Source organism: Mya arenaria, chromosome 10 (genome assembly GCF_026914265.1).
Source record: "Mya arenaria isolate MELC-2E11 chromosome 10, ASM2691426v1".
Classification (NCBI taxonomy): domain Eukaryota; kingdom Metazoa; phylum Mollusca; class Bivalvia; order Myida; family Myidae; genus Mya; species Mya arenaria.
Window position 1 is genome coordinate 10,293,191 of NC_069131.1, and position 26,031 is coordinate 10,319,221.

The 26,031-nt window shown below is 35.1% G+C and overlaps 1 protein-coding gene across 1 annotated transcript in view; it reads left to right on the forward strand.

Annotated features, from left to right (window-relative positions):
- Nucleotides 1-26,031, forward strand: part of LOC128205556 (uncharacterized) — a 59,223-nt gene that overhangs the window by 23,904 nt on the left and 9,288 nt on the right. Inside the window, exons 5-18 of the mRNA XM_052907287.1 lie at nt 3,587-3,661; nt 8,974-9,178; nt 9,384-9,490; nt 11,002-11,075; nt 12,575-12,727; nt 12,902-13,128; nt 14,509-14,618; nt 15,738-15,869; nt 16,175-16,271; nt 16,389-16,529; nt 16,853-16,973; nt 17,131-17,882; nt 18,182-18,387; nt 23,908-24,018. Coding sequence (XP_052763247.1) covers nt 3,587-3,661; nt 8,974-9,178; nt 9,384-9,490; nt 11,002-11,075; nt 12,575-12,727; nt 12,902-13,128; nt 14,509-14,618; nt 15,738-15,869; nt 16,175-16,271; nt 16,389-16,529; nt 16,853-16,973; nt 17,131-17,882; nt 18,182-18,387; nt 23,908-24,018 — 2,511 coding nt within the window. The remainder of the gene's footprint in view (nt 1-3,586; nt 3,662-8,973; nt 9,179-9,383; nt 9,491-11,001; nt 11,076-12,574; nt 12,728-12,901; nt 13,129-14,508; nt 14,619-15,737; nt 15,870-16,174; nt 16,272-16,388; nt 16,530-16,852; nt 16,974-17,130; nt 17,883-18,181; nt 18,388-23,907; nt 24,019-26,031) is intronic.

The window sequence follows — 26,031 nt, forward strand, 5'->3', positions numbered from 1 at the left end:
CTGGAAGTTGTAAAAAAAAAACCTGGAAAAAGTCTGGAATTTTACTTGCAAAAAAATGTGGGAACCCTGCTAGAGGTTGTCTACCAAGTTTGTTCAAATTATGCCCCTGTGGTAAAAACTGGCCCCACCCCATGGGATACAAGTTTACTATTAACACTTTTTTTGTTAAAATTTGATAATTATGTAAGTTAACTCTTGAAGATCATGTTAAGTTTACTCTTAAAGCAAGGGCAGCACATCTTGCTATAAGGTCTTCTTTTCTGTTTTGAATTATTGTCTATTTTAAGAAACAAGGGATTAGATTTTATTTTTTATGAATTCAGCAAAATAGTCACTTCTAAAGTAGTAATTGTTCTTTTTATAGGTTTATAGGTTAAAGTTTTATTATATATCTTTATTTTATAGAAGTTTTTGTTTTACTCAAGAATGAATATAATAATGAGACTTTTCCATTGAAATAAACCATTGTTATGTTACAATCTAATACTTTGCGTGGATTGTTAATACATCTTACAGAAGAATGCATATAGAAGAAAAACTATGCTACATGTATGTATGTTGGAGGTAGAGTTATATTCTTATCTGACCAGTTTGCAACTCAATCAAGTGTAAGACAATTTATTATTTTTGGATGGTCCACTATCCGCCGTGTGTGTGTCTATTCTTAACACAATTGTTTGCGATGATTTATTTATGCCCCTCTGGTCAAAACCGGCCACATCTTGAGGTTTTCTGTAGACTTATTTAGGGAATTCTTGCAAATCTTCTTGTCTGAAACCACTAGGCCCAGACCTTTAATAATTTGTATCTAGCACCATATAGTGGTCCTCTATCAAGATTGTGCAAATTATGCCCCTTGGGTCAAAGCCGGTCCCAACCCTTTTGACCTACCTTCTTATTTTTGAAGCTACAGCAAAGAAATTTTGACCATATTCACAATTTTGAAACCAAATATCAATGTTGTACTTGGAGACCCTTGACTGTGACTTTTCCACCTACTTTCTTGTATTAGAAGCTACAGCAGTGAAATTTGGACCATGTGTACAGTTTTGAAACCAAATATCAATGTCATCCTCGGATGACCTTGACTGTGATACTATGACCTTCTTTCTTATTTTTGAAGCTACAGCAATGAAATTTTGACTTTGTATTTTTCCTCATTAACCTTAAAGGCCTAGTTTAAGCCTTCTATAAGTGATCCCCCACCCACACCGGTATATAGTACACAACCTCTGTGTATTGATCTTAATATTAACTGCTTTTTGCTATCAGATCTCCGATCTGAGTATCCTGCAGTGAAGTTTTGGAGGTTTTATTATAGAAATAGACAATACATCTTGTCTTTTAGTTGTTGTTTTTAGCTATTGTGATCGCCCTGTGTCCATCGTCACAATTTGACTGTTAACACTCTAGAGGTCACAATTTGAGCACTATCTTAATGAAACTTAGTCAGAATGTTACCCTCAATAAAATATTGGATGAGTTTGATATTGGGTCATCTGGGGTTAAAAACTAGGTCACCAGGTCAAATTAAAAAAGAAAGGAAAAGCTCGTGAACACTATAGAGGTCACATTTATGACTGTATCTTCAGGAAACTAGGTCAGAATGTTAATATTAATACTCTCTAGGTCAAGTTCGATTCTGGGTAATTTATGACTATCTTAATGAAGGTTGGTCAGAATGTTTATATTAATAATCTTTAAGTCAAGTTTAAATCTGGGTCATGTGCGGTCAAAAACTAGGTCACTAGGTCAAATCATAGGAAAAGCTTGTTAGCACTCTAGAGGTCACATTTATGACTGTATGTTCATGAAACTTAGTCAGAATGTTTATATTAATTAGCTCTAGGCCAAGTTCGAATCTGTGTCATGTGCGGTCAAAAACTAGGTCACCAGGTCAAATTAAAGGAAAAGCTTGTTAACACTCTAGATGTCACATTTATAAGTGTTTCTTCATGAAAGTTAGCCAGAATGTTTACATTAATTATCCATAAGTCAAGTTTAAAACTGGGTCATGTGCTGTCAAAAACTAGGTCATAAGGTCAAATCATAGGAAAAGCTTGTTAGCACTCTAGAGGTCACATTTATGAGTGTTTCATCGGGAATCTTAGTCAGAATGTTTATATTGATTAGCTCTAGGCCAAGTTTGAATCTGGGTCATATGCAGTCAAAAACTAGGTCACCAGGTCAAATATAAGAAAAAGCTTGTTAACACTCTAGAGGTCACATTTATAACTGTATCTTAATGACAGGTGGTCAGAATGTTTAAATTAGTAATCTCTAAGTCAAATTTAAATCTAGGTCAATTGTGGTCAAAAACTAGGTCATTAGGTCAAATCATAGGAAAAGCTTGTTAGCACTCTAGAGGTGACATTTATGACTGTATGTTCATGAAACTTAGTCAGAATGTTTATATTGATTAGCTCTAGGCCAAGTTCGAATGTGGATCATATGCCGTCAAAAACTAGGTCACCAGGTCAAATTTAAGGAAAAGCTTGTTAACACTCTAGAGGTCACATTTATAAATGTTTCTTTATGAAAGTTGGTCAGAATGTTTATATTAATAATCTCTAAGTCAAGTTTAAATCTGGGTCATGTGCGGTCAAAATCTAGGTCATTAGATCAAATCATAGGCAAAGCTTGTTAGCACTCTAGAGGTCACATTTATGACTGTATGTCCATGAAACTTAGTCAGAATGTTTATATTGATTAGCTCTAGGCCAGGTTTGAATCTGGGTCATGTGCGGTCAAAACCTAGGTCACCAGGTCAAATAATAGGAAAAGTATTTTAACACTCTAGAGGCCACATTTATGACCATATGTTCATGGAACTTGATCAAAATGTTATTGTTGATTATCTTTATTGGATCAGGTGAGCGATTCAGGGCCTTCAGGGCCCTCTTGTTTTCAAAAAATTATAATAATATTATTGTTACATTGCCATAAGATAAGATTTATTTAATATATACAATAGCCCATAAGTATGATTAAACCAGGATGCTTCACAATTTGGATATAACAATGTTGACCATGCATTCAAAATGGATTTAAATATATATATATATATGTTATATAACGATTTAAAACGTATTACTCGTTTGTTTATTTTTTTCCAATTGGTTTAATTAATAAATACATTGGTTATACATATTGTTTATATATTGATGAGACAATGAGATTATCTACTCGAAAAGTGTATACCCTAAATGGCCCTGAGCCAATAAACAAATACACAGGAAATTGGACCCTACTGTGACACCAGTGCAATTAACTGGAGAAGCACAGCAGGGGATTATCATGCCAAACATTCCTTAAACTAGGCCTTTAGGCAATGTCAGGCTATTGCATGTCATTTCATTAAGTCCAACTTAAACCTCTACCTAATGCAGTCTGATACTAAGTCAAGGTAAAACCCTTTAAATTATTTGAATAATGAGATGGCAAGACCCTGACTTTGCATTTTAATCTTTTTGTCACCTGTGAAAAATCGCTGAAAGCTGGAGCTGAGAGAAAAGCGCTCTTGAAATATTTGAAGTATATTGAACTATAAGTAGCATTTTTCAGACATAATTATTGTTTGATTCAGATTTACAGACGTAAGGCACAAGACCGTGAAGATGACCCTGGTCAGATCAATCCTTCCAGTGACTCAGAGGATAAGGTATTTAGCAAGCTTAATGTTTGTATTTGTGTGTTTATAATGGCATTTTAGGTGCTAACCTGAAATCATAATACATTCCTGAAGAGAGTTCCCTTGAAAACACGACATTATCCTACTATCAAACAATAGCCTATGTTTGGTTGAAGCTGTTCATATATATAACGGGCTTAGCGCAAGATAGTTGAAATGCAGTATAAAATTAAAGGCGTTACAACTGTCTTGCGTAAATTTCCCGATTTATATTATATATCTCAAAGGTAGAAGGTGTACCGGTTGAAGAAAATTATGAATAAAAGAGAAAAGAAATTACATAGTAACGTAACAATTACAAAATATATTTATTACATCTACCTCCGCTAAATATGGGAGACATATTGTTAGCTCACCTGAGCACAAAGTGCTCAAGGTTTGTGCTCAAGGTGAGCTATTGTGATCGGTCTATGTCCGGCGTGAACAATCGCTTATAAACATCATCTTCTCCTAAACCACTTAGACAATTTTGATGAAACATTTTAGTGATGTTCCTTGGGTGGTGTTCTTTCAAAATGGTTCAAAGAAATTAATTCCATGCAGAATTCTGGTTGCCATGGCAACCTAAAGGGAAAACTACAAAACTCCTTTTGACAAAAACCTTGAGGATAAGATCTTAGATATTTGGTGTGTAACATTGTCTAGTGGTTGTCTACCAAGTTTGTTCAAAGTATGCCCCTGTGGTCAAAACTGGCCCCACCCCTTTGGTTACAAGTTTACTATAAACACTTTTTTGTTAAAATTTGATAATTATGTAAAGTTTACTCTTGATGATTATGTAAAGTTAACTGTTGAAGCAAGGACAGCACATCTTGCTATATTGTCCTCCTTTCTGTTGGAGATTAAGTTTTGAATTATTGTCTACTTTTATAAACAAGGGAATAGATTTTATATTTTATGGATTCATCAAAATAGTCCCTTCTAAGGTAATACTTTTTCCTTTTATAGGTTTATAGGTTAAAGTATAATTATATTTCTTTATTTTATAGGATTTTTTTTTTACTCAAGAATGAATTTAATAATCAGACTTCTCCATTGAACTAGACCATTGTCTGTTATGCTTGAAGGCTTTTAATATAAATGACACAAATGTTCACCATAGTGAGACCATGTGCAGAGCGCATATACAACCAGCTTGGATCAAGGGTAATGTCGCACTTAGAGGTCAAAGGTAGTATGACTACATTTTGTGTCCGCTGCATATCTCATTAACCGCATGAACGATTTTGTAATATTTCGCCACATATGTTCACCTTATTAAGACGACTTGCAGAGTGCATCTTACAACCTGCTCTGATCGAGGTCGAGGTATCACTTAGAGGTCAAAGGTAATATGATTATAATATGACTATATTTCTTGGCCGCACTTCTTTTGAACTGCTGTCACGATTTTGAAATTTATAACAACCCACAAATGTTCACCATATTGAGACGATGTGCAGAGCTCATGTTACAACCAGCTATGTTCAAGGACAAGGTCACAATTAGAGATCAAACGTCATATGATATATTTTTATTCACTCCATATTTTTTTATGTTCACCATATTGTGACTATGTGCATGGTGCATGTGTCAACCACCTTGGTTCAAGCTTAAGGTCACAATTACAGGTCAAAGGTAATATGGCTATAATTTGTGTCCGCTCAAGATCTTATGAATCACTTAAAGGATTTTGAAATAACTTGCCACCAACGTTTACAATATTGAGACGATGTGCAGAGGGGGAGACATCTGTTTTTGATTATAAAAACAACTGTCTGTTATTGTGATTTGCCCTGATGAGATGTAATGTCAGTTATTTTTAGCTCGACTATTCGAAGAATAGGTGGGCTATACTACTCGCCCCGGCGTCGGTGTCGGCGTTCGGTTAAAGTTTTAGGGCAAGTTGGGATTTTCACTTATAAGTCCAATACCTTTCATTCAATTGAGTTAAAACTTCACACAGTTGTTCAGGGCCATCACATGATGAGGTTAGATAACTCCATATTATTCTTTACACAGATTATGGCCCCTGATTGACTATGAAACTTAGGTTAAAGTTTAAGGGCAGGTTGGGATATTTATAAATAACTTCTATACCCTTTGTTCAATTGACTTAATACTTCACACAGTTGTTCAGGACCATCACACAATGAGGTTACATAACTCCATATTATCCTTAATACAAGTAATGGCCCCTGATTGACTAAGGTTAAAGTTTAAGGGCAGGTTAAAGTTTTAGGGCAAGTTGGGATTTTCACTTAAAACTCCAATACCATTCATTCAATTGACTTAATACTTCTCACAGTTGTTCAGAGGTTAAAGTTTTAGGGCAAGTTGGGATTTTCACTTAAAACTCCAATACCATTCATTCAATTGACTTAATACTTCACACAGTTGTTCAGAGCCATCACATAATGAGGTTAGATAACTCCATATTATCTTTTATACAAATTATGGCCCTTGATTGACTATGGAACTTCGGTTAAAGTTTCAGGGCAGGTTGGGATATTTATAAATAACTTCTATACCCTTTGTTCAATTGACTTAATACTTCACACCGTTGTTCAGGACCATCACACAATGAGGTTACATAACTCCATATTATCCTTAATACAAGTTATGGCCCCTGATTGACTTAGGTTAAAGTTTTAGGGCAGGTTAAAGTTTTAGGGCAAGTGGGATTTTCACTTAAAACTCCAATACCATTCATTCAATTGACTTAATACTTCACACAGTTGTTCAGAGCCATCACATAATGAGGTTAGATAACTCCATATTATCTTTTATACAAATTATGGCCCATGATTGACTATGGAACTTAGGTTCAAGTTTTAGGGCAGGTTGGGATTTTTATTAATAACTTCTTTACCCTTCATTCAATTGACTTAATACTTCACACAATTGTTCAGGACCATCACCCAATGAGGTTACATAACTCCATATCCTTAATACAAGTTATGGCCCCTGATTGACTTAGGTTAAAGTTTAAGGCAAGTTAAAGTTAAGGGCACGTTGGGATTTTAATAAAAAAAACTTCTATACCTTTCATTCAATGCACTTGATAAAATTTAAAATTATTTACAACCATCTTGCAACAAGAAACATAACTCCATTTTAACCCTTAATACAAATTATGTCCCTTGAATTTTTTTAAAATTTCTTTTGACAGGCACATTTTTACATTCTTATACAGTTTTTTACCAAGGGAAAACAAGGAGGGCTTTACTATATGACCCTTGATTTTTTTTATTATTAGTATTTGTTTTTAAATTTTATTTTAATTTCTTTTGAAAGGCATATTTGTATATTCTTTACCACCTTTCATAATGGGAAATCAAGTTATTTGAATGACTATCTCATTTTTCGGGTGGTGGGGGGGGGGGGGGGGGGGGGGGGGGGCAGCATCAAAGTCACCTTATGTATTGAATAATTTTAGTTAGGTTTGACATAAATAGACCAAACTTGGTAATATTACATTGTTATTGTATTCACTTCTAAGTCAAAGCGGTGAAGTCGAGCGCGCTGTCTTACGACAGCTCTTGTTTATTCTATATATATATATATATATATATATATATATATATATATATATATATATATATATATATAGTGTAAAGACTACAGTATATATAAATACAATGGTTAGCACATTCATATGGTTGGCGATGAGTAGTATGTACATGTAGTAAGATACAGGGAAAGGAGAGAAACAGTTACTTGCAATACAATAAATAATTATTTCAGGCAGAACTCAATGTTTAAGTTTTAGGAAGGTACACACATAATGTCACTTATATATATATTATATATATATATATATATGCTCATATATTCTTGCAGCAAATGCTTTATGACAAAATGTTGCTAATTTTTTCAAAACAACACAACTTCCTGATTGTAATAACTCTTTGAACTTTATAACATTAGTGTTGGAACGGTAATATCTGTTAATAAGCGGTTGTCTTAGTTCTATGAAATATTCACATTCGAAAATAAAGTGAAATTCATCTTCTAAGGGGTTACCAAATAAACAGACTCTTTCATTAAATGGAATAGGTGTAAGTTTGTTCCCTCGACCTGTTTCTATACAAAGTCTATGTGATGAAACACGTAATTTAGTTAATGAGATTCTATACTTTTCAATGCTAACAATATCTAAATATGGTTGAAATTCAAATTCAGCAAACAGTCTATACGTTAATGCTCTATTTGAACTTTGTATATTTGCATTCCATTCTTGCTTATATTGGTCACTTATTCTTTGTTTAGCATGATATAAAAACAAATTTACATTTCCTACAGTCTGGAATAACCAAGCATCTTTAAGTCCTAATCGTTGTTATATGTTTCTAACATGCTTTGCCCAAGATGGCTTATATGGAGATATACCTAAGTCATTTAACATCATATTATATACAAGTTTAGCATACTTTATATCTGATGTAAATATAATCATATATATATATATTAAAACACAGGTCTGGTATTCATAAAACGTCTTACATATAAGTCATCTACTAAAGTTAGTAATTTTCCTAATTGAGATATCTCACTCACAGGTCATATGGTATAATTTCTTGATAATGTCAAAATAATTATTTCATACTACTTACTTTAACTCATTTATTCTTATGTAAAAACATAATGATTAAGAAATAGTACACACCGCTAAGGGCCATTTTGAAAATCGCATGGCCGCGCCTAACAGTTCTATGACATAGGCGGTCCATAATATTTTTTGGAAAGGTCCGGAACAGTGTTACAACTGTTTGAACAGTTTATACATCTTGTTGTCTGGTAATTTGCCCAAGTGACATTTTTATTCATATTTTATTATATGCTTTTAATAACTGTTACATAACTGTTTCAAACATAAAAAAATCACTTTTACTCTTAAATACTTTGACCCGCTGTAGCATTCACTCATACGCTAGCGCACACAGGGTTTAAACGCAAATACAACACCGTCATTTCCACACTGCTGTTACATTTTTGTTTGAATTGGCGCGCTTTTCTTAAAACTACAAATAAATGTCATTTATATCTTATTTAGGCATGAAATTACAAAGTAAATTGCCTCTTTTAATGTGAGATCGAAATTCATTTCGTTATGTGAGAACCAAAAGTGAATATTTTACTCGTGGCTACACCACTCATTAAATATAGATTTAATGTTCACTCGATGAAGTAAATGGGGATCTTACATTAAACACATGTCCTCTATGTATTGTATTTCAGTTGTAATTAACTGGACAACAATCTCAATACTTTTGGTAATTGTACACGTTCATTTGTTTCAGTGGAAAAGCATTAATGAATGCTTTAAAAACAGGAATAACTGCCCATTTGATGGAAGGCTTCGTCGGCTTGAAAAGAAAGAAGTGAAAATGATTAAGGCGTTTTGCACTGATTATGAGATAAAGAAAGGACGGTTTGCAGAATTTGATGATTTTGACAATGATTCAAAAAGCAGTGAAAAGCAATGCGTCTCTGTTGTGTACTTTTGTGAGTATCTGCCATTCAGAAATTGGTTTGGTGATTGGAAAAATCATAAATGATAAAAAATTAACAAACAAAAAATGGAAAAAAATGATAGCTAAGTTTAAATTTGTTTCACGATCATATTTTTCTTTTAATCACATTATCTAATGTTACTCACGATCATTTATGACAATGGTCCAGTAAAATGTAAAAATGTTGTTTTCTTCAGCTGGTAAAGATCTGCCGGGTTTGAATGTGCGTGTAGCGTTGAAAAAGATCACAATGGGAGATGTTTCCGACAGTTCTAAGGAATACATTAACTATTCTTTTAAAAATGTATGTAACAGATTATTATTATTGTTTAAATAAAAAGTACTCACTTTAATAGATCAGAGTATAGTTCAAAGTTGTGTCAAACCTGTCGTCATTGGGGCATCATCAGGGAAAAACATAACCGGGGGCTAATTAAAACAAAAATTCCACATATTAGCATGAAACTTAGTATAAATTATAACACTATGACAATAATTATGATCATGTGTAGCAACAGCCATAACTCATCTTTAATAATTGTATAGTTATGCCTCTTGATTGTCTGTAAACACAGATGTGTTTTGACATCCGCTTGTGGTGTGTTAAGAGTATTGTTTCGTGAAGAAGCTGAATGAGTTTCTACAAAAGTTATGCCGCTTAACCTAAATGAACCTGCATAGTGGGTACCAGTTTTAGCTCGACTTCTCGAAGAATAAGGAGAGCTATACTACTCACCCTGGCGTCGGCGTCACACCTTGGTTAAAGTTTTGCATGTAAGCACCTTTAAGTCATTATCTCAGTAAATACATCATTAATTGCATTGAAACTTTGGATATGTATTCCCAACTATCTAACCTACTAAATTAATGAAGTAAGATAACACTTATTTGAATTTAATGCAAATAATGGGCCTTTATTTTTGGACTTAGAAATTCTGGTTAAGGTTTTACAGGTAAGCACACATAGGTTAATATCTCAGCAACTACTTGATGTATTGTATTGAGACTTTATACAATGGAACTCAACCATCCATTCTTCTTAATTAAAAAAGTGAGATAATTGTATTTTGCATTAAATTCAAATAATTGCCCTTTTTTATTCGACAGAAATTCTGGTTCAGGTTTTGCATGTAACCACTTTTAAGTCAATTCCTTAGCAAATACATCATGTATTGCATTGAAACTTTATACACAGGCTCCCAACCATTCAACCTTCTTAAATAATCAAGTAAGATAACTCTATCTTGCATATTATATAATTTTTGCCCCTTTATTATACGACTTAGAAATTCTGGTTAAGGTTTTGCATGTTACCACACATAGGTTAATATCTCAGCAACTACTTGATGTATTGCCTTGAGACTTTATACAATGGTACTCAACCACCCAACCTTCTTAATTAATCATGTTAGATAACTTTGTCTTGCATATAATATAAATTCTGCCCCTTTATTATTCGACTTAGAAATTCTGGTCAAAGTTTTGCATGTAAGTACATATAGGTTAATATCTCACCAATAACTTGATTTATTGAATTGAGACTTAAAGCAGTGATCCATGCATGTTTCGCCAAAAATATTTCAATCCTAAAAAGCGGGGGAATAGTTGAGCGCGCTGTCTCTGTGACAGCTCTTGTTTACAATTACTTTCAAAAATCCCCTCTTTGTTCCTGCTTTGACAAGTCTGTCTAGTCTGTAACTTAAACTGTTACTATATTTAAGGGTTACCTTCAGTGAAAACGATTGCACTTTGTATTATAACAAAACAATTGTAATGTGCAAGTCGTATATATAAAGTTGAACACTTATCTTTAAGGAGGAAATTGCAGCCCGTATTCGCCATTTTGCTGTTGCTCCTGTCTTTGCAAAATATGAAGACCCAAATGGAAGGTTATTATTTGATCTTGTTTGTACAAAATTGTATTGACAAAGATAAAAAACAATTCAGCCTTTGATGTAGCACTATTATATCCTGGAGTTGTAGTTGATTGTTGGGTTTTGGGATATTATTATTATTATTATTATTATTATTATTATTATTATTATTATTATTATATTATCATAGAAAATGTTGTGGCTATAAAATTAATTTCATTTTAATAAGTGCTTTAGTGTTTTACTCCCTAAATAAACTTGTTCATATTTTTAGCTCTACTGGCCAAAGGCCAGAAGAGCTGATGCGATGGTAATGTGTACGTAGTATGTGCATCCGTGCGTTCGTGCGTCTGTAAACAATTGCTTGTGAACACAATACAGTCTTCAGTTTTGATTGTATCTCGATGAAACTTGTACATTATTTAGATATCCATTAGAGCTGAGTTCCTTTCGAAAACCAGCCAGATCCGCCCATGCATGCCTAGATTATGGCCCTTGATAGTATAAAAATGCTATTGTGTAAACAATTGGTTGTGAACACGATACAGTCTTCAGTTTTGATTGTACCTCAATGAAACTTGTACAGTATCTAGATATCCATTAGAGCTCGGTTCCTTTCGAAAACCAGCCAGATCCGCCCATAAATGCCTAGATTATGGGCCATGAAAGTTTTAGCCAGGTCTGCATGTACATGTAAATTCAAGTCTAGAGTTAAGGGAGACAATTTGCAAGTCGCGGATTTTGAGAGACAACTTGCTTTTTGCTTCTGCAGTTGATTTTGTGAATTACTCTGCCTTGTTCTTGTTGAAAGCCCAAAGGCCATTTTTTTTAGCTTTAAGTTCTGTAGTTTGTGCATTCATCTTAACAAAATTGGTTGTGAATGTTTAAGTTATGCACCTGGTGTCATTACTGGCCACACCCAGGGTTCACAGGTTTGGTAAACATAAATCTGTAAAGGTTTGAAAATCTTTTTGTGTGTTGTGCATCCATCTCAGCACAGTTGATTGTGAATGTTTGTTCAAATTGATCAATGTTGTCCTAGGATGCCATTGACTTTGACCTTTTGACCAGCTTTTTTTACTTTTAAAACTACAGAAATTTTTACTATGAGTACAGTTTTGAAAGCATTTTATTTTTGTCAGATGACTTTTACTTGGCACATATTAAAATAGTTCATGCAACTAATCTGCTTACAATACTTTCTGGGCTCAGATGTTGAACGTGCTACGTTTTCAGGTAACCCAAACACAAAACATAAACTATATGTCTGTTGCCTTTTACCCATACATACATGCTGTGGATTGATTTGACCACAAAAGCCATGCCAGTAGAGTATAGGCCCTATTGGGCCTCTTGTTTTATTTAGTGAAAGCTCCTTGATTATTTTGTAATAACTTAAGATTAAGCTTTCCACACATTTATTCTCGACAAGCATCACAGTACAACTGAACGCATTTAGACAATGAAAACCATAAGTAAAATCAACATGTAGTCTATTTCACATTGCTTTACAGGAAGCTTTACTTATTGTCTGCGTTTATGGACTATGGGGACCTGCAAGACGTTTTAAAGGACCCCATTCTAGACGACTTGAAGCAACGTCTTCGAATCCTTTTTCAAATTGCTTCAGCAATACTGTTTTTGCACACCCCAGTAGCAATTTATAGGTAAGAAAGTAAGTGTAATAAGCATAGTTGGAATAAAGAATATTAATCACATTTTACTTTCATTAATTGGAAAGAAAACATCCTTTACGACTTTATCGCTTGTATCCTCTTCAAAGATTGTTAAATGATCATTTGAGTAAATACTGTTAAAAATGTTGTTGTTTTCTCGTCTAGGAAAGCATTGCTACACTTGGATATAAAATCTTCGAACATAGGTTTGGATGGAAACTTGAACGCAAGATTGATAGACTTTGGTCTCGCTCGGGAAATTGAAGGCGATGAAGGCATCAAGTGCCCTGAAGACACATTTGATGTAAAATACATTGGGACTCCTGGATATTTTCCTACAAACCCTGTCAGACGTCTGACTAAGCATTTGGATTACTTCAGTTTAGGCGTTGGTATGCTATCATCTCAATAATTACAGTCTTTAATTTAAGTTGGCTTGCTTTATAGTGTTGTTTTTAGCTCACTTGACCACAAAGTGCTCAAGATGAGCTACGAGAATCGGTTTTCTGGGGCGTCCGTAAGTCCGTCAAACACTACATCTCTGAAACCATCTGGTCAATTTCAATGAAACTTCACAGAAAACTTCCTACAGTGACTCTGCAATAAACCAAAAACAACTTTAAAATGGCCGAATTCCTATTTTACGTTAAAGATTAATCCTCTGAACTTACAGAGTCAACTGCATTGACACTTCACGGGAAGCTTTATTGGGTGAGCAACAAGGCGTCCTGATTAACCTACAACAAAAACAACAAAAAATGACCGACCTTCGGTTATAGATTAAAAAAAAAATTCTAGCTATATATAAGATACAGCAAAAACAAAAATACCTGCTTAAACGTCCATAATTTCTGAAAAACTTTTCAGCTGGCTGTTTATGGTTTACTTGTAAAACATTATTTCATGCAGTGAAATTTCAATTATGTTAAAATGCATGTATTCACTAGCAGCAAGGGAAGGGGGGCAAATTTTGCTACATTGTGTTGGCCACATAAAATTGAACTGCATGCACAATGCATGTCCACAATACAAATGTTAAGCCCTAAGACTTAGGCAAAATATAATTGGTTAGGGTTACATCTTTTCCAAAAACAGATAGGGTAGTAAGTATTTTTTTAAGGCTTTATGTAAGATCGTTATTGGTATCATTTGGGAAAGGCGTTAAAGTCATATTCTGTATATATTCTGTATAAAGCTTTGAAAGCTGCACACACACACACACACACACACACACACACACACACACACACTTTTAACCAACGGAATGTAACAACGGTTTGGTTTAGGTAGGATCGGCTTACCTGTACCAGAAGCATTTTAGGCCTAGTTTAATTATACAATAAAGAAGAACACAATCCTTAATCTATTGTTGGGTACGTGACTGAACTATTAGGTGAAAGAGACCATGTTCGACAATTTCTGTTCAAATATTCAATTCATTTGGTAAAATAAATGTTTTATTACAACTTACATTCCTCTTGTTATCACAATGTAATAAATATACAAAATACTTTACATAATATGTTTACCATATATTTAGTTTAGATGATTGTGTTCTACGAAGATAACTCTGCCTAGCTGTTTTCACAACATGCATTATTAACCCCCACAAATAAACTCCTGTCATTCAAATATATAACAGCCGACCAACCTACTACGAATATTTTAACCCTGAAAGTCCTGGATTCATTTCAATTCCAGACTGGAAGAACTATTGTTTAAGAGATGTTACAAAACCGTTTAGCGATTAAAAAATGAATATTGCATTTCAGTTATGCGTGAAACAATAACTGGAGCAAACCCTGGGGACCCATGCACCAAGCACAAGTTTTGGCTAAGAAATAAACAGACTCTCTGTGAATGTTTGTGGGAACAAATTAAGGTTAGTCTTTTACTTCATTAAAATAAATTGTTCGTGTCATACAACATGTATTTGTTTTGCTTGTGGCGTCGGGCAATTGTCCGACACCTTACTGTTCAAGAGGTGTTAATTTTGTCACATTAATGTAAGACGTCAATACCTGCTTCTTTTTCTATATGCAGTTATTCAGTTATTGCACTAGGGCGAAGATGTGTTTGTGTTTGTATTCACCTTGTTTTACTTCAGAACAATCCACTAGGCGGGTGTTGGCATCCACATGCATGGCTCTTTGTTATGCCCCCACAAAGTGGCGGCATATAGGGTTGCCCTTGTCCGTACGTACGTACGTACGTACGTCCCGAAGATTGTTTCCGATCTAATTCTTGAAAACCGTTTGTCCAATCCTCACCAAACTTTAAACACATGTTTGTGACCATAATATCTTGATCAAGTTCGATAGTCATGGAAATCGCTTTAGTCATTTAGGAGTTACGGCCCTTTTTTGCCAAAAATTCCCGAAGATTGTTTCCGATCTAATTCTTGAAAACCGTTTGTCCAATCCTCACCAAACTTTAAACACATGTTTGTGACCATAATATCTTGATCAAGTTCGATAGTCATGGAAATCGCTTTAGTCATTTAGGAGTTACGGCCCTTTTTTGCCAAAAATACTTCAAAAATATATGTTTCCAATCTAATTCTTGAAAAGTATGTGTCCAATCCTCACCAAACTTTACATACATGATTGTGACCATAATATCTTGATCAAGTTCGATAGCCATGGAAATCGCTTTTGTCATTTAGGAGTTACGGCCCTTTATTTGCAAAAAAAGACTTGAAAAATACGTCCCGAAGATTGTTTCCGATCTAATTCTTGAAAACTGTTTGTCCAATCCTCACCAAACTTTTAACACATGTTTGTGACCATAATATCTTGATCAAGTTCGATAGCCATGGAAATCGCTTTAATCATTTAGGAGTTAGGGCCCTCAGATTATCCTGAATAATCATTATGGCTTATTTTCTGTGACAAAAAATCGAAGTGGGGGCATCCGTGTCCTATGGACACATTTCTAGTTGAAGTTTAATTTACATTTTATGATTTTCTCATTTTAAGAGTCTATCTCTACTTTTATACAGAGCAAATGGAAGACAACGTCTGATTCTAAAAGGGCTTCGTCTATCGAAAAAATAGCTAAAAATTGCATCTCGTCTTGGGCACCTGAAGGAAAGGAAACATTTAAATTTGAGAAAGAATACGATACTCTGGAGGTGAACTTAATTATAAATTGTAATAATTATTGCCCTAAGAGAGACTGAGTCCAAAATTCTTTAATTAAAAACATCATAGTCTTTATTGTTAGGTCTTAGCTTTGTCTTTGTTGAAGTTACGGCTACTAGACTTGTCCCTGTAGTTTCTGTTGTATTACTGATATTATGCTGAAAAATAAATATTGGGCAAAAGATAATCTTAATAATTTATTCATGTTGTTCTACAAGCATTTCAAATTATTGAAAGTAATGTTAAATGAACGATTTTACGCATATGTAAGATGAATTATAATGGATGATTTAAGGATTTGGTGCGTCACGATGGTTATAGGAATACTGCATCTGGTGTAATGCCGAATGAATCAGACTCCGCTATGTGTGAGATGTGTTTGGTCAACAAAGGTAAACACAGTGTGATTCTGTTATGTTAAATTGCAAGAATTTTGCTGTAAAGGATATAGAGCGGTTATGAAACCAAATATCTATATGTTACGTATACAAGATATTTAACCATTTCAGCATCAAAAGACAATGAGGATATGGTAGAGCATGAGCTGTCTTGTAAGACAAATATTAAGCTGTGCATGCAGTGTGTCAAGAGCAATTACCTGAATCCAGTGAAGTGTCACTCATGTAATAAGTGCAAGCCTAAGATTGGAGGTAATATTGTGAAACATTTATCGAATATGTTACTTGAAACAAACTCTTCGACAGTGATCTTTTTTGGTATGACTTACATTGAAAATGAAATTAATAGTAAGACCTACTACAAATTTTTGGTTTTGTTTATAACACCAAAATAAACGAAGTTTTGAACTAGAAATGTATACAGGAGTCGACATGACAATTTTGCTGTTCTTAACACGTAATTTACCATGAAAGTCTTCTGCCTCGAACCATTTCTAGATTTCAATTTTGAGCTTTTTTTGATAATGCACATTTTTAGTCCAAACAAATCCGCGTGTTTCTACCTTTTTCAATAGGGCATAACACTGCATGCATAAGCATCGCTGGGGATGGCGCTGGGCAGAAAATATATGAAAAAGATGCAACAGACTTTTTGGAAATCCTTTGTGGAAAAGCCCATCATACAGTTTGTGTGCGGTAAATGATTTTTTATTAAAAGATGCCAATAATGATATTTTAAACTTCCAATATTCTGAATAGTAAAACAAACAATATTAAATACAAGATCAATCACCAGTTTTATGAACTTCAGCTTGTGATGATGACTGACACAGTTTGTTTTGAATGACTTCAGAAAGCTGAAGAATAGCCAGATAAAACCAAGTGCTGCGAAATCCTCGATGGCACAACTTGGGGCGGCATTAGATGAAGTCAATGAATCATCTGGGATTGACACTTTGATTCTATACTTCTCGGGACACGGAGACAAGGACAAAGGTCTGCAATTAAACAAAGAACTGAAAGAGTACATGTGCATTCAGCATTTAAGTGATATGCTGAAGAAGATGCTAAAGAAAAAGCAACTGAGGAAAATCTATATATTTTTTGACTGCTGCCACCCCCCTATCTTAACTTTACCTTTTACTCCTCTCCCTACTGGGGTTCAAATTATACAATACTGTTCCTCAAGACCCGACCAGGAGTCATCTGCTGGGGATGGAACGGACTATAGCATGTTCACTTCTTTTCTCTTAGGCGCAATCCTAAGAAAACATAAATGTTTACTGACTGAGAAATTGAAGAATGAAGACTGTAAACTATGTATCAAATATTGGCAAAAATGTGAGAAGAAAGATTACCTGAAAATCGATAAGATTTTTGCAAATGTACGGAAGCACATGAAAAAAATGGGAAACCAACAGCCAACTGGGTGCATTGTGCCATATGCTACCAATGAAGAAATCTTTTCATTCAGTAGCAAAAGTACTGTCAGTATGCAGCTGAAGATTGTCCGTGAGAACCTCAATGAGAATCTTGTCCATGTCGACCTGAACTTTTTCGCAACTCTAGACAGCATCAGGACTGACGTGTTTAGGAAATGGCTTAGTGAGTTTTAATATTACTTACTAAAGAAGAACGTTTTTAAAGATAAGTGAATACGTAAGCAGAATAAACTTACAAAATTTTGAATATTACTTTCTGAATATTTCTAGGAGAAAGATTGTATCAAATGTTAATCATACATGCCAGTATTTAGTATCGATAACCCATGTTATATTCATGTATACAATAATACTTATATAATTTTTGGAAACATGTGATATTTGGAACTATGTTCTTGTAAGCCTAAGTGAATCAGTTTGCGTTTGTGAAAATTATATTATATCAATATGTATAATAAATAGGCAGTGACTGGGAAAACGCCTATGCTGGGTATGCGGATGTTCTGAGCGTAAAGAACGGAACATTGCCATCAGACCTTACAAATACAAACGATCTACTCCACGTATGGAACTCCAAACAACTGCTTGACGTTACGCTACGGTCGTATACAGGACTGCGGACTGGCAGAGTCGGGCTGTTTCCCAGGACTTCGAAATTCGGTGGTGTTGTAAGTAAACCTACTTATATATCGGTGTCTTGATTTCATAAATGTATATAAGCCGGCCGGGCAAATGGAATTTTTAAAGTGTAACAATTTTTTAACTTCAAGCAGATCCATAATGGATTATTTTTGGTTTGACCTATATATCTTAGACCAATCATATATATATGCTGTCTTAACAGTGTGCGAAATAAACTTCAGCCCAATCACCTGAAGCGACGCGACGGAAATATGACCCGGGCTACGAAATTCTTTAATATAGCCTGAGTGGCGATACAATCATCAGGCTTGTTGGTTTTAAATATGATAGGTCAATGTTTACCTCAACAATGTTTACCGACTTCCAGATAATTTCTTATCGGTACGAATGTTTTTTTTGATGTAGTGATCTCCCTTGTTTTGCAACTCTATACTGCTTGAAAATAATTATTTTGACGGAAATCATATTTCAGCCTGTCAATACTTCTTTTGATTTAGTGAGATATTAAAGTTTGGATGTTGTTGGGGTTTATTAAAATCGCACCGTCCGTCTATCCGCCCGTCCGTCCTTCCGTCCGTCCGTGTGTCCGGCTCAATAACTCGTGTCCGGGCTGTAACTTTCCCTTGTATGGACAGATTTTAAAATAACTTGCCACATGTGTTCCACATACCAAGACGACGTGTCGCGTGCAAGACCCGTGTCCCTGCTTCTAAGGTCAAGGTCACACTTAGTGTTTATTCACAATGGAGTGCTGCATATAAGGACATAGAGTATAGGTTGTCGTGTCCGGGCTGTAACTTTCCCTTGTATGGACAGATTTTAAAATAACTTGCCACATGTGTTCGGCATACCTAGAAGACGTGTCGCGCGCAAGACCCATGTCCCTAGCTCTAAGGTGAAAGATACACTTAGTGTTTATTCACAATGGAATGCTGAATATAAGGTCATAAGAGTGTAGGTTGTCAAATATGGGTGGTATTTTTTTATGTTCAGAGGCAATTTAAAATAACTTGCCATATGTATTTGATATGTAAAGGCAAGATCAACTTTTCATGTACTGACCTTGTTCATAGGTCAATGTCACATTCGGGGGCATTCGTCACATACTGTGACAGCTCTTGTTTTTAAATAAACTTGGATTATGTAGTTACCCAAGAATATGAAAATTAATAGATGTTAGTAAAATTCTGTCACAAGCATCGCAAGCAGCATACTATTATGTTGACAGTAGCCACAATAATGCGTGTTTAGGGAACTTTTTAAGAATTTGGATATTCATCGCCAAATCAAAAATCGTCAAAGACTCTGAAGCGGCTGTTTATTTGTTTATTTGGACTATTGTTGAAAGGACCTTCATCCCCCCCTACACCAACACTCCCTCATGCAACACAGGTTGACAGAACCAGCACCCCTCCATCAAATCAGCTGCAGCCTCCCATACCCTGGCAACACAGGACCACCCAACCACCATACTTGCATTTCAAACAGAATAAAAAGATAGTGTACATTTTTCAAATCATTCTTTAAATTGGTGGGCCATTGAAATCTGACTCGGGCTACAGAAATCTCAAAGTCTTCAGCCCCATTGGCTACCAAGTCAAAAAAAGGTTAATTTCGCACATTGTGGCTATGAAGAGCGACGTTTCAGAGGGTGTGTCTCTTTAGGTAGAGGAGATGATTTAAAGAGAAATAATGTATCTCTCTGTTCTAGGTCCGAATCGCGTTTCAACCAATTTAGCTATACTTGCCAAAGACGCAGTGTCCGTCATTCGTCAGTCAGACAGTCAGCCAGTCTGTCAGTATGTCAGTAAACAATTGCTAATAAACGCGATGAAGACTTCATCTTTTATTCAAAGTCTACCAAACTTATTCAGTAGCTAGATATTTTAAGAGCCCTGATCCTTTGAAGACAGCATGATCCGTCAATGTGATGGGATTATGGCCCTTGAATGAATTCATATTTGCAATAATTGAACTTCTAAACACGATAAAATCTTCATTTATTATCTGACGTTTACCATATTTATTCAGTAGCCTAATATTCATAAGACCTTTGGGTTCTTTCGAAAACCAGCCAGATCCGTCCATGCATGAAAGGATTATGGCCCTTGGAATTGTCAGAATTGCAATAATTGAGCTTCTGAACACCATAAACTATTTATGATCTGATCTTTTCCAGACTTAAATAGTTGCTAGATTTCTATAATAGCTCGGTTGGTTTCAAAAACCTGCCAGATCCTCAACATGCAGGTCCCTCAAATAGTCAAAATTGCAATGATTGAGCTAGGGAAGATTATACAGAGATAGGATATATTGCTGTTATGGAAGTTAAAAATAGTTACTATCTTGGAGTGTGTAGATTCACGTAAGTTTTGCATAATATGGCTTATTATGTGTAAAATAGACATTACAGAAGGAGTTTAATAGTGAGATTTATTTTGAGTTTAATAGTGTTTGCATCCATTTATAATTTATTATAAATTGCTTAACTACAAGTTTGACATTGAGTTGATCCTTAATGATTGCAGGATTTTTTTAAACAGTTACGTTGATTCTGAAATCAACATGCCTCTATTGTTACATTACAGTTTAAAATAATTTGCAACACTTAGTAATTTTGCCAATGAGGGGAAATGGTTAAGTATGTATCCCCAAATGAATGGGAGAGACATATTGTTTTTACCAGTCTGTTTGTCAGTCAGTCAGTAAGGCCGTAGAATACTTAGCATGCTGGTTGATCATGACCAGTAGATGGACCCTATTGATTTGTGAGATCAGAAGGTCAAGGTCGCGGTGACTTTCAGGTGAAAAACCATACATTGGCGGTCACCTTAAGCTGGAAATTTGTTTCCGCTCAATAACTTAAGAACGCTTGCACCCAGGAACTTTATACTTGGAATGCAATTTGGTCATGACAAGAAGATGACGTCTATTGACTTTGAGATCAGAAGGTCAAAGGTCGAGGTCGCGGTAATCTTGAGGTGAAAAAAAAAAACGGTTTCCGCTTAATAACTTTAGAACGCTTGCACCCAGGATCTTCATACTTGGAATGCCAGTAAGTCATGACTATTTGATGACCTCTATTGATTTTGAGATCAATAGTTTAAAGGTCAAGGTGACCTTCAGGTGGAAAAAAGGTTTCGCGTTGAATTTCTGAAGAACGCTTGCACCCAGGAACTTTATACCTGATATGCCAGCTGGTCATGATTTGAAGATGACCTATTGATTTTTGGATCCGTAAGGTCAAATATCAAGGTTGCTGTGACATTACGGGGGAAAACAGTTTTCATTAATAAATTAAGAACATAAGAACCAAGGAACTTCATACTTGAAATGCCAGTGGGTCATGATAGGTTAATGACCCCTATTGTTTTTGAGGCGATATAGGTCGCAGTGGCGGTGAGGTTATAAACTTTATAAATGGAATGCCAGTTTGATTATTTGGCCAGTAGGTCAAAAGTGAAGATGACCTTTTTGGTGAAGTAACGGTTATGCGCAGAATAACTTAAGAATGCTTGGGCAAAGGAACTTCATACTTGGTTTGCTAGTTGATTTTGATTATATGATGACCCCTATAGATTTTGAGGTCAGAATGTAAAGGTCCCGATGTCTTTCGGTTGAAAACAATTTGTCCTTACAACACACTTCTTTCCGGTCAATAACTCAATATCGCCTGGACACAGGAACTTCATTCTTATTCTTGGACCCAGGAACTAAATACTTGGTTAATGCAGGTTAGTCATAAGCAGAAGATGAGCCCTAAGTTTGTTCGCCTCCAGTTCAAAAGTAAAAAAATCATGTCCACATCGAGGGAGACAAGTGCTTTTTCAAAAAATCATTATCTAGTATTATTGTAGGTTTAAAAGTTAATTTTTGCACGAAAATGGCATTTTGTCGTGAGGGTAAAGCAGATAGCATACTTGATCAACAATGTATAGGCCTGGATAAGATTCCCGGCTGCGCATTTTTTGGAAATCTAGATCATTTGCAATGAAGATGTCAGATTGCTTTAGAGACAGATGATATTTCCAATTAATAGCAAAACGGATGTATTTTAACCTTACTACAATTGACAAAAAAATGCTGTTTCAAACACGCACACAATTGCACTCACACACACATACACACATACTGGCACATGAGTGGTATTTGGCTCGACACTTTGAATATGGGGCTTGACTATTTGCCCCGGCATGAGCGTCGGCGTGCGGGTCAAGTTCGAGAGCAAGTTGGCATTTTCACTTGAACTCCAATACTCTTCACTCAATTCACTTAATACTTCACACAGCTGTTCATGATCATCACACAATGATGTAACAGAACTCCATTTTATCCGAAATACAAATTATACCCCCCTGATTGGCTTAGTTACTAAGAAAAAAGTTTAAAGGCACATGTCAGGTTAAAGTTTTAGGGCAAATTTGCATTTTACCAAGAACTTCTTTACCCTTAATTGAATTGATTTTATACTTCACACAATTATTAACGATCATTTAATAGTAAGGTTATTAACACCATTTTATTTGTAATACAAACTATGGCCCCTGATTGATTTAAAAACTTTGGTTAAAATTTTAATTTTAAGTAGAGATTTTCACAAAATACTTCTTTACCCTTCATTCAATTGGTTTAATACTTGACACAGTTGATAACGACCATCACTCATTTTGCTAAGATAACTAGATATTTTCCTTAGTACAAATAATGGCCCTTTCATTCAGGTTGTCCGGTTTAGCACAGTGGTAAGTGCACTCGCTTCTCACCTAAGCGACCCGGGTTGGATTCCCGGCCTGTGCGCAAGTGACTTTGGTTTGTGGTCACCAAGTCGGACAAGTTGGTTTTCTCCGTGTACTCCGGTTTCCCCCACAACACAAGACAACACTCTCGCGCAACATCGTGCCAACGAGAGTGATTAATATAAGTTGCAAAAGCTTGTTTCACAATCGTTGTAAAATAAATAAGTTTAAACTAAATAATGGCCCTTGATCGACATATTTTACACAGTAGAAATCGCACATATAAGGGAACATAACTTCTTCTAACATTTATGCAAATTATGTCCCTTGGTTGATTAACCTTGTTTTTTTTTACTGTTTTTTTCCTTCTTTTTGGGGGGTTGGGGGGGGGGGGTGGCGGGGTTTTTGACAGGCACATTTTTATATTCTTAACAAGGTTTTCTCAAAGAAAACCCAGTTATTAGAATGACAAACGTCGTTTTTCGAGCGGACCAGCGGAAGGGTGACCTTAAACTCACATATGGTATCGAATAATTTTAGATAAGTTTGCCATATTGTGACCAAACTTAATATGATGGAAGAGTTTTTACTATCACTAAAAAGAAGAATGGTTGGTACTGAATATCTTTAGTTAGGGTTGACATATTGCGACAAAACCTAGAATAAAGGAAGAGTTTATGGAGAATTTCACTAGGCAGCATATATTCAAGTGCGCTGTCCTACCACAGCCTTTGTTAAAGTAAAATTATTTATAGTTGTGATTTCTCAATTCCTTTGAAATACTTTAAAACATATTCATCTCTTTTTTAGACTTGTGTCACCGGGAAAAAGCTTAAAGACATAGTGGACAATGCTCAAAAAATAAAGTCAGACTTACATAACAATTTGGAGAAGATCAAACAAAGCATACACCAAGCTCAGGTTTGTAAATGCCCTGTTATATTGTTTATGTAGAGAGTGAATATTTCTAATTTTATTGATGGTCTGAACATTTACTCTATTAAGTCATTATTATTATATTCTTACAAATAAAAGAGCATGCCCGTCGGTTGATATGGCGGTCGGACCGTCTGTCGGTCTTGTTCGGATGGTCACGCATGAAAGGGTTTACAAATACTTGTTACTTGTTACACATGTTAATCACCATAAAATAACGACTGAGATCACAAACCCTTACATTTTGACGAAATGACGGCCTCTTTTTAACTTAATTGTTTCCGGAAGTGCGATGTTCTGACAATGGCTAATGGTTAATTAGTTTTGGTACTCAGGTTTAATACTTTAAAACACAGATCAAGTTCGACTTAAGTTTTGAATGACTTTTAGACAATATTTAATACTATGGAATCATCCGAATGCTAGTCAAATTAAACTGGTTATTGACCCCTAGATATTGACGCAGGTATGTCCCTTTTTAACAAGGTTTTCACATAGTGAAACCTTCCTTTTGAGCAAGTTTGGTCAAGATATGTCAAACCTAACTGAAATTAAGGTTTGACATATCTTGACCAAACTTGGTCTATAGGAAGTGTTTATGGATACCTTTCACGGGGTTGCTTTTTGGGTCCCTAGAATCAGGTCAAGGTCTCTGTAACTAAAAATAGAAAAACGGTTGAGACTGAATAACTTGAGTAAAGGTCATTGTATATCTCGACCCAACATGGTATAACGGAAGAGTTTATAGATACCTTTCATAGAATTGCGTTTGTGGTCCCCAAGGTCAAGGTCACTGTTACTAAAAAAAAACAAAAACGGTTGTATCTGAATAACTCTTGCTGGGGTTGACATATCTTGAACTTGGTATAAAGGAAGATTTAATGGAGACCTTTTGGGATATCATTTGGGGTCCCTAGAGTCAAGGTCAAGGTCACTGTTACTAAAAATAGAAAAGAAAAACAGTTCAAACTGAATAACTTTAGTTTGGGTCAACATATCTTGACCAAACTTGGTATGATGGAAGAGTTTATGGAGACCTTCCATGGGATTGCATTTCGGAACCCTAGGGTGAAGGTATTTGTTACTAAAAATAGAAAACAGACACAGGCTGAAGTTCTTCTGTCAGTCATTGAAAACCTGATTTCGTCGCATTGCGGCGTTTTTGTTCAATTTTAAATTTGCAAATCAGAACCACTTATGGCATGGTCGACGGATTTAAATAGTTTTGGTTCACAATTCATGCTTGTCACCATTAAAAGCAGGATGACTTTGTTTACAAGTACTGACGAAGTAATAGTCCCTTTGTTCGTGTCTGGGGCGTTAAATGGATTTGATTACTTTTTGGTTCACATGTTTAACACTATAAAATACAGGTTTATCTTAATTTTAGTTGCACTCCAGTAATGTTTGACAGAGTTATGGCCCAATTTCTGAAATAGCTGACAGTTTCTGTTTCCAGGCGGCGTGTTGAGTAATTAACACCCCTATAACAGCTTTATTTATAATTTGTTGTCAGGTTTAAATATTGATCTATGAATTATATTTTGTCAAAATTCCATTTTATTATATGCCTTTGGTTGTGTTGAGTGTAATATAACCGTTGCCTATTTTTTATATTAAACTTGTGTTCTATAACTTGTCATTGACGTCGTTATGCTCTACTAAGAAATGTAGAGTCGAACCTTTTATCTGAAAAATAAATAAATTTCTTCAATATTCGGATAAGTCATTCGATAAAAATAATCATGCATTCGTTCCCAGTTAATACAAAGTGTTCGTAACCAAAAAGTTATAGAGCGAACCTACTTACCTTATTACTAACATTACGAACTCATATTTCACATAGAAATGATAGAAGGGTAATGAAAAACATGTGATGAAGTTGGATCCTTATAGATTACACACACTCTTTCATACAACAATTGGAGGTAATTTTTTGTTTGCTTCTCTTAAAAACTTAAAATGGGAGTTTTATTTTCAAAGTTGGGGGGAAATAAG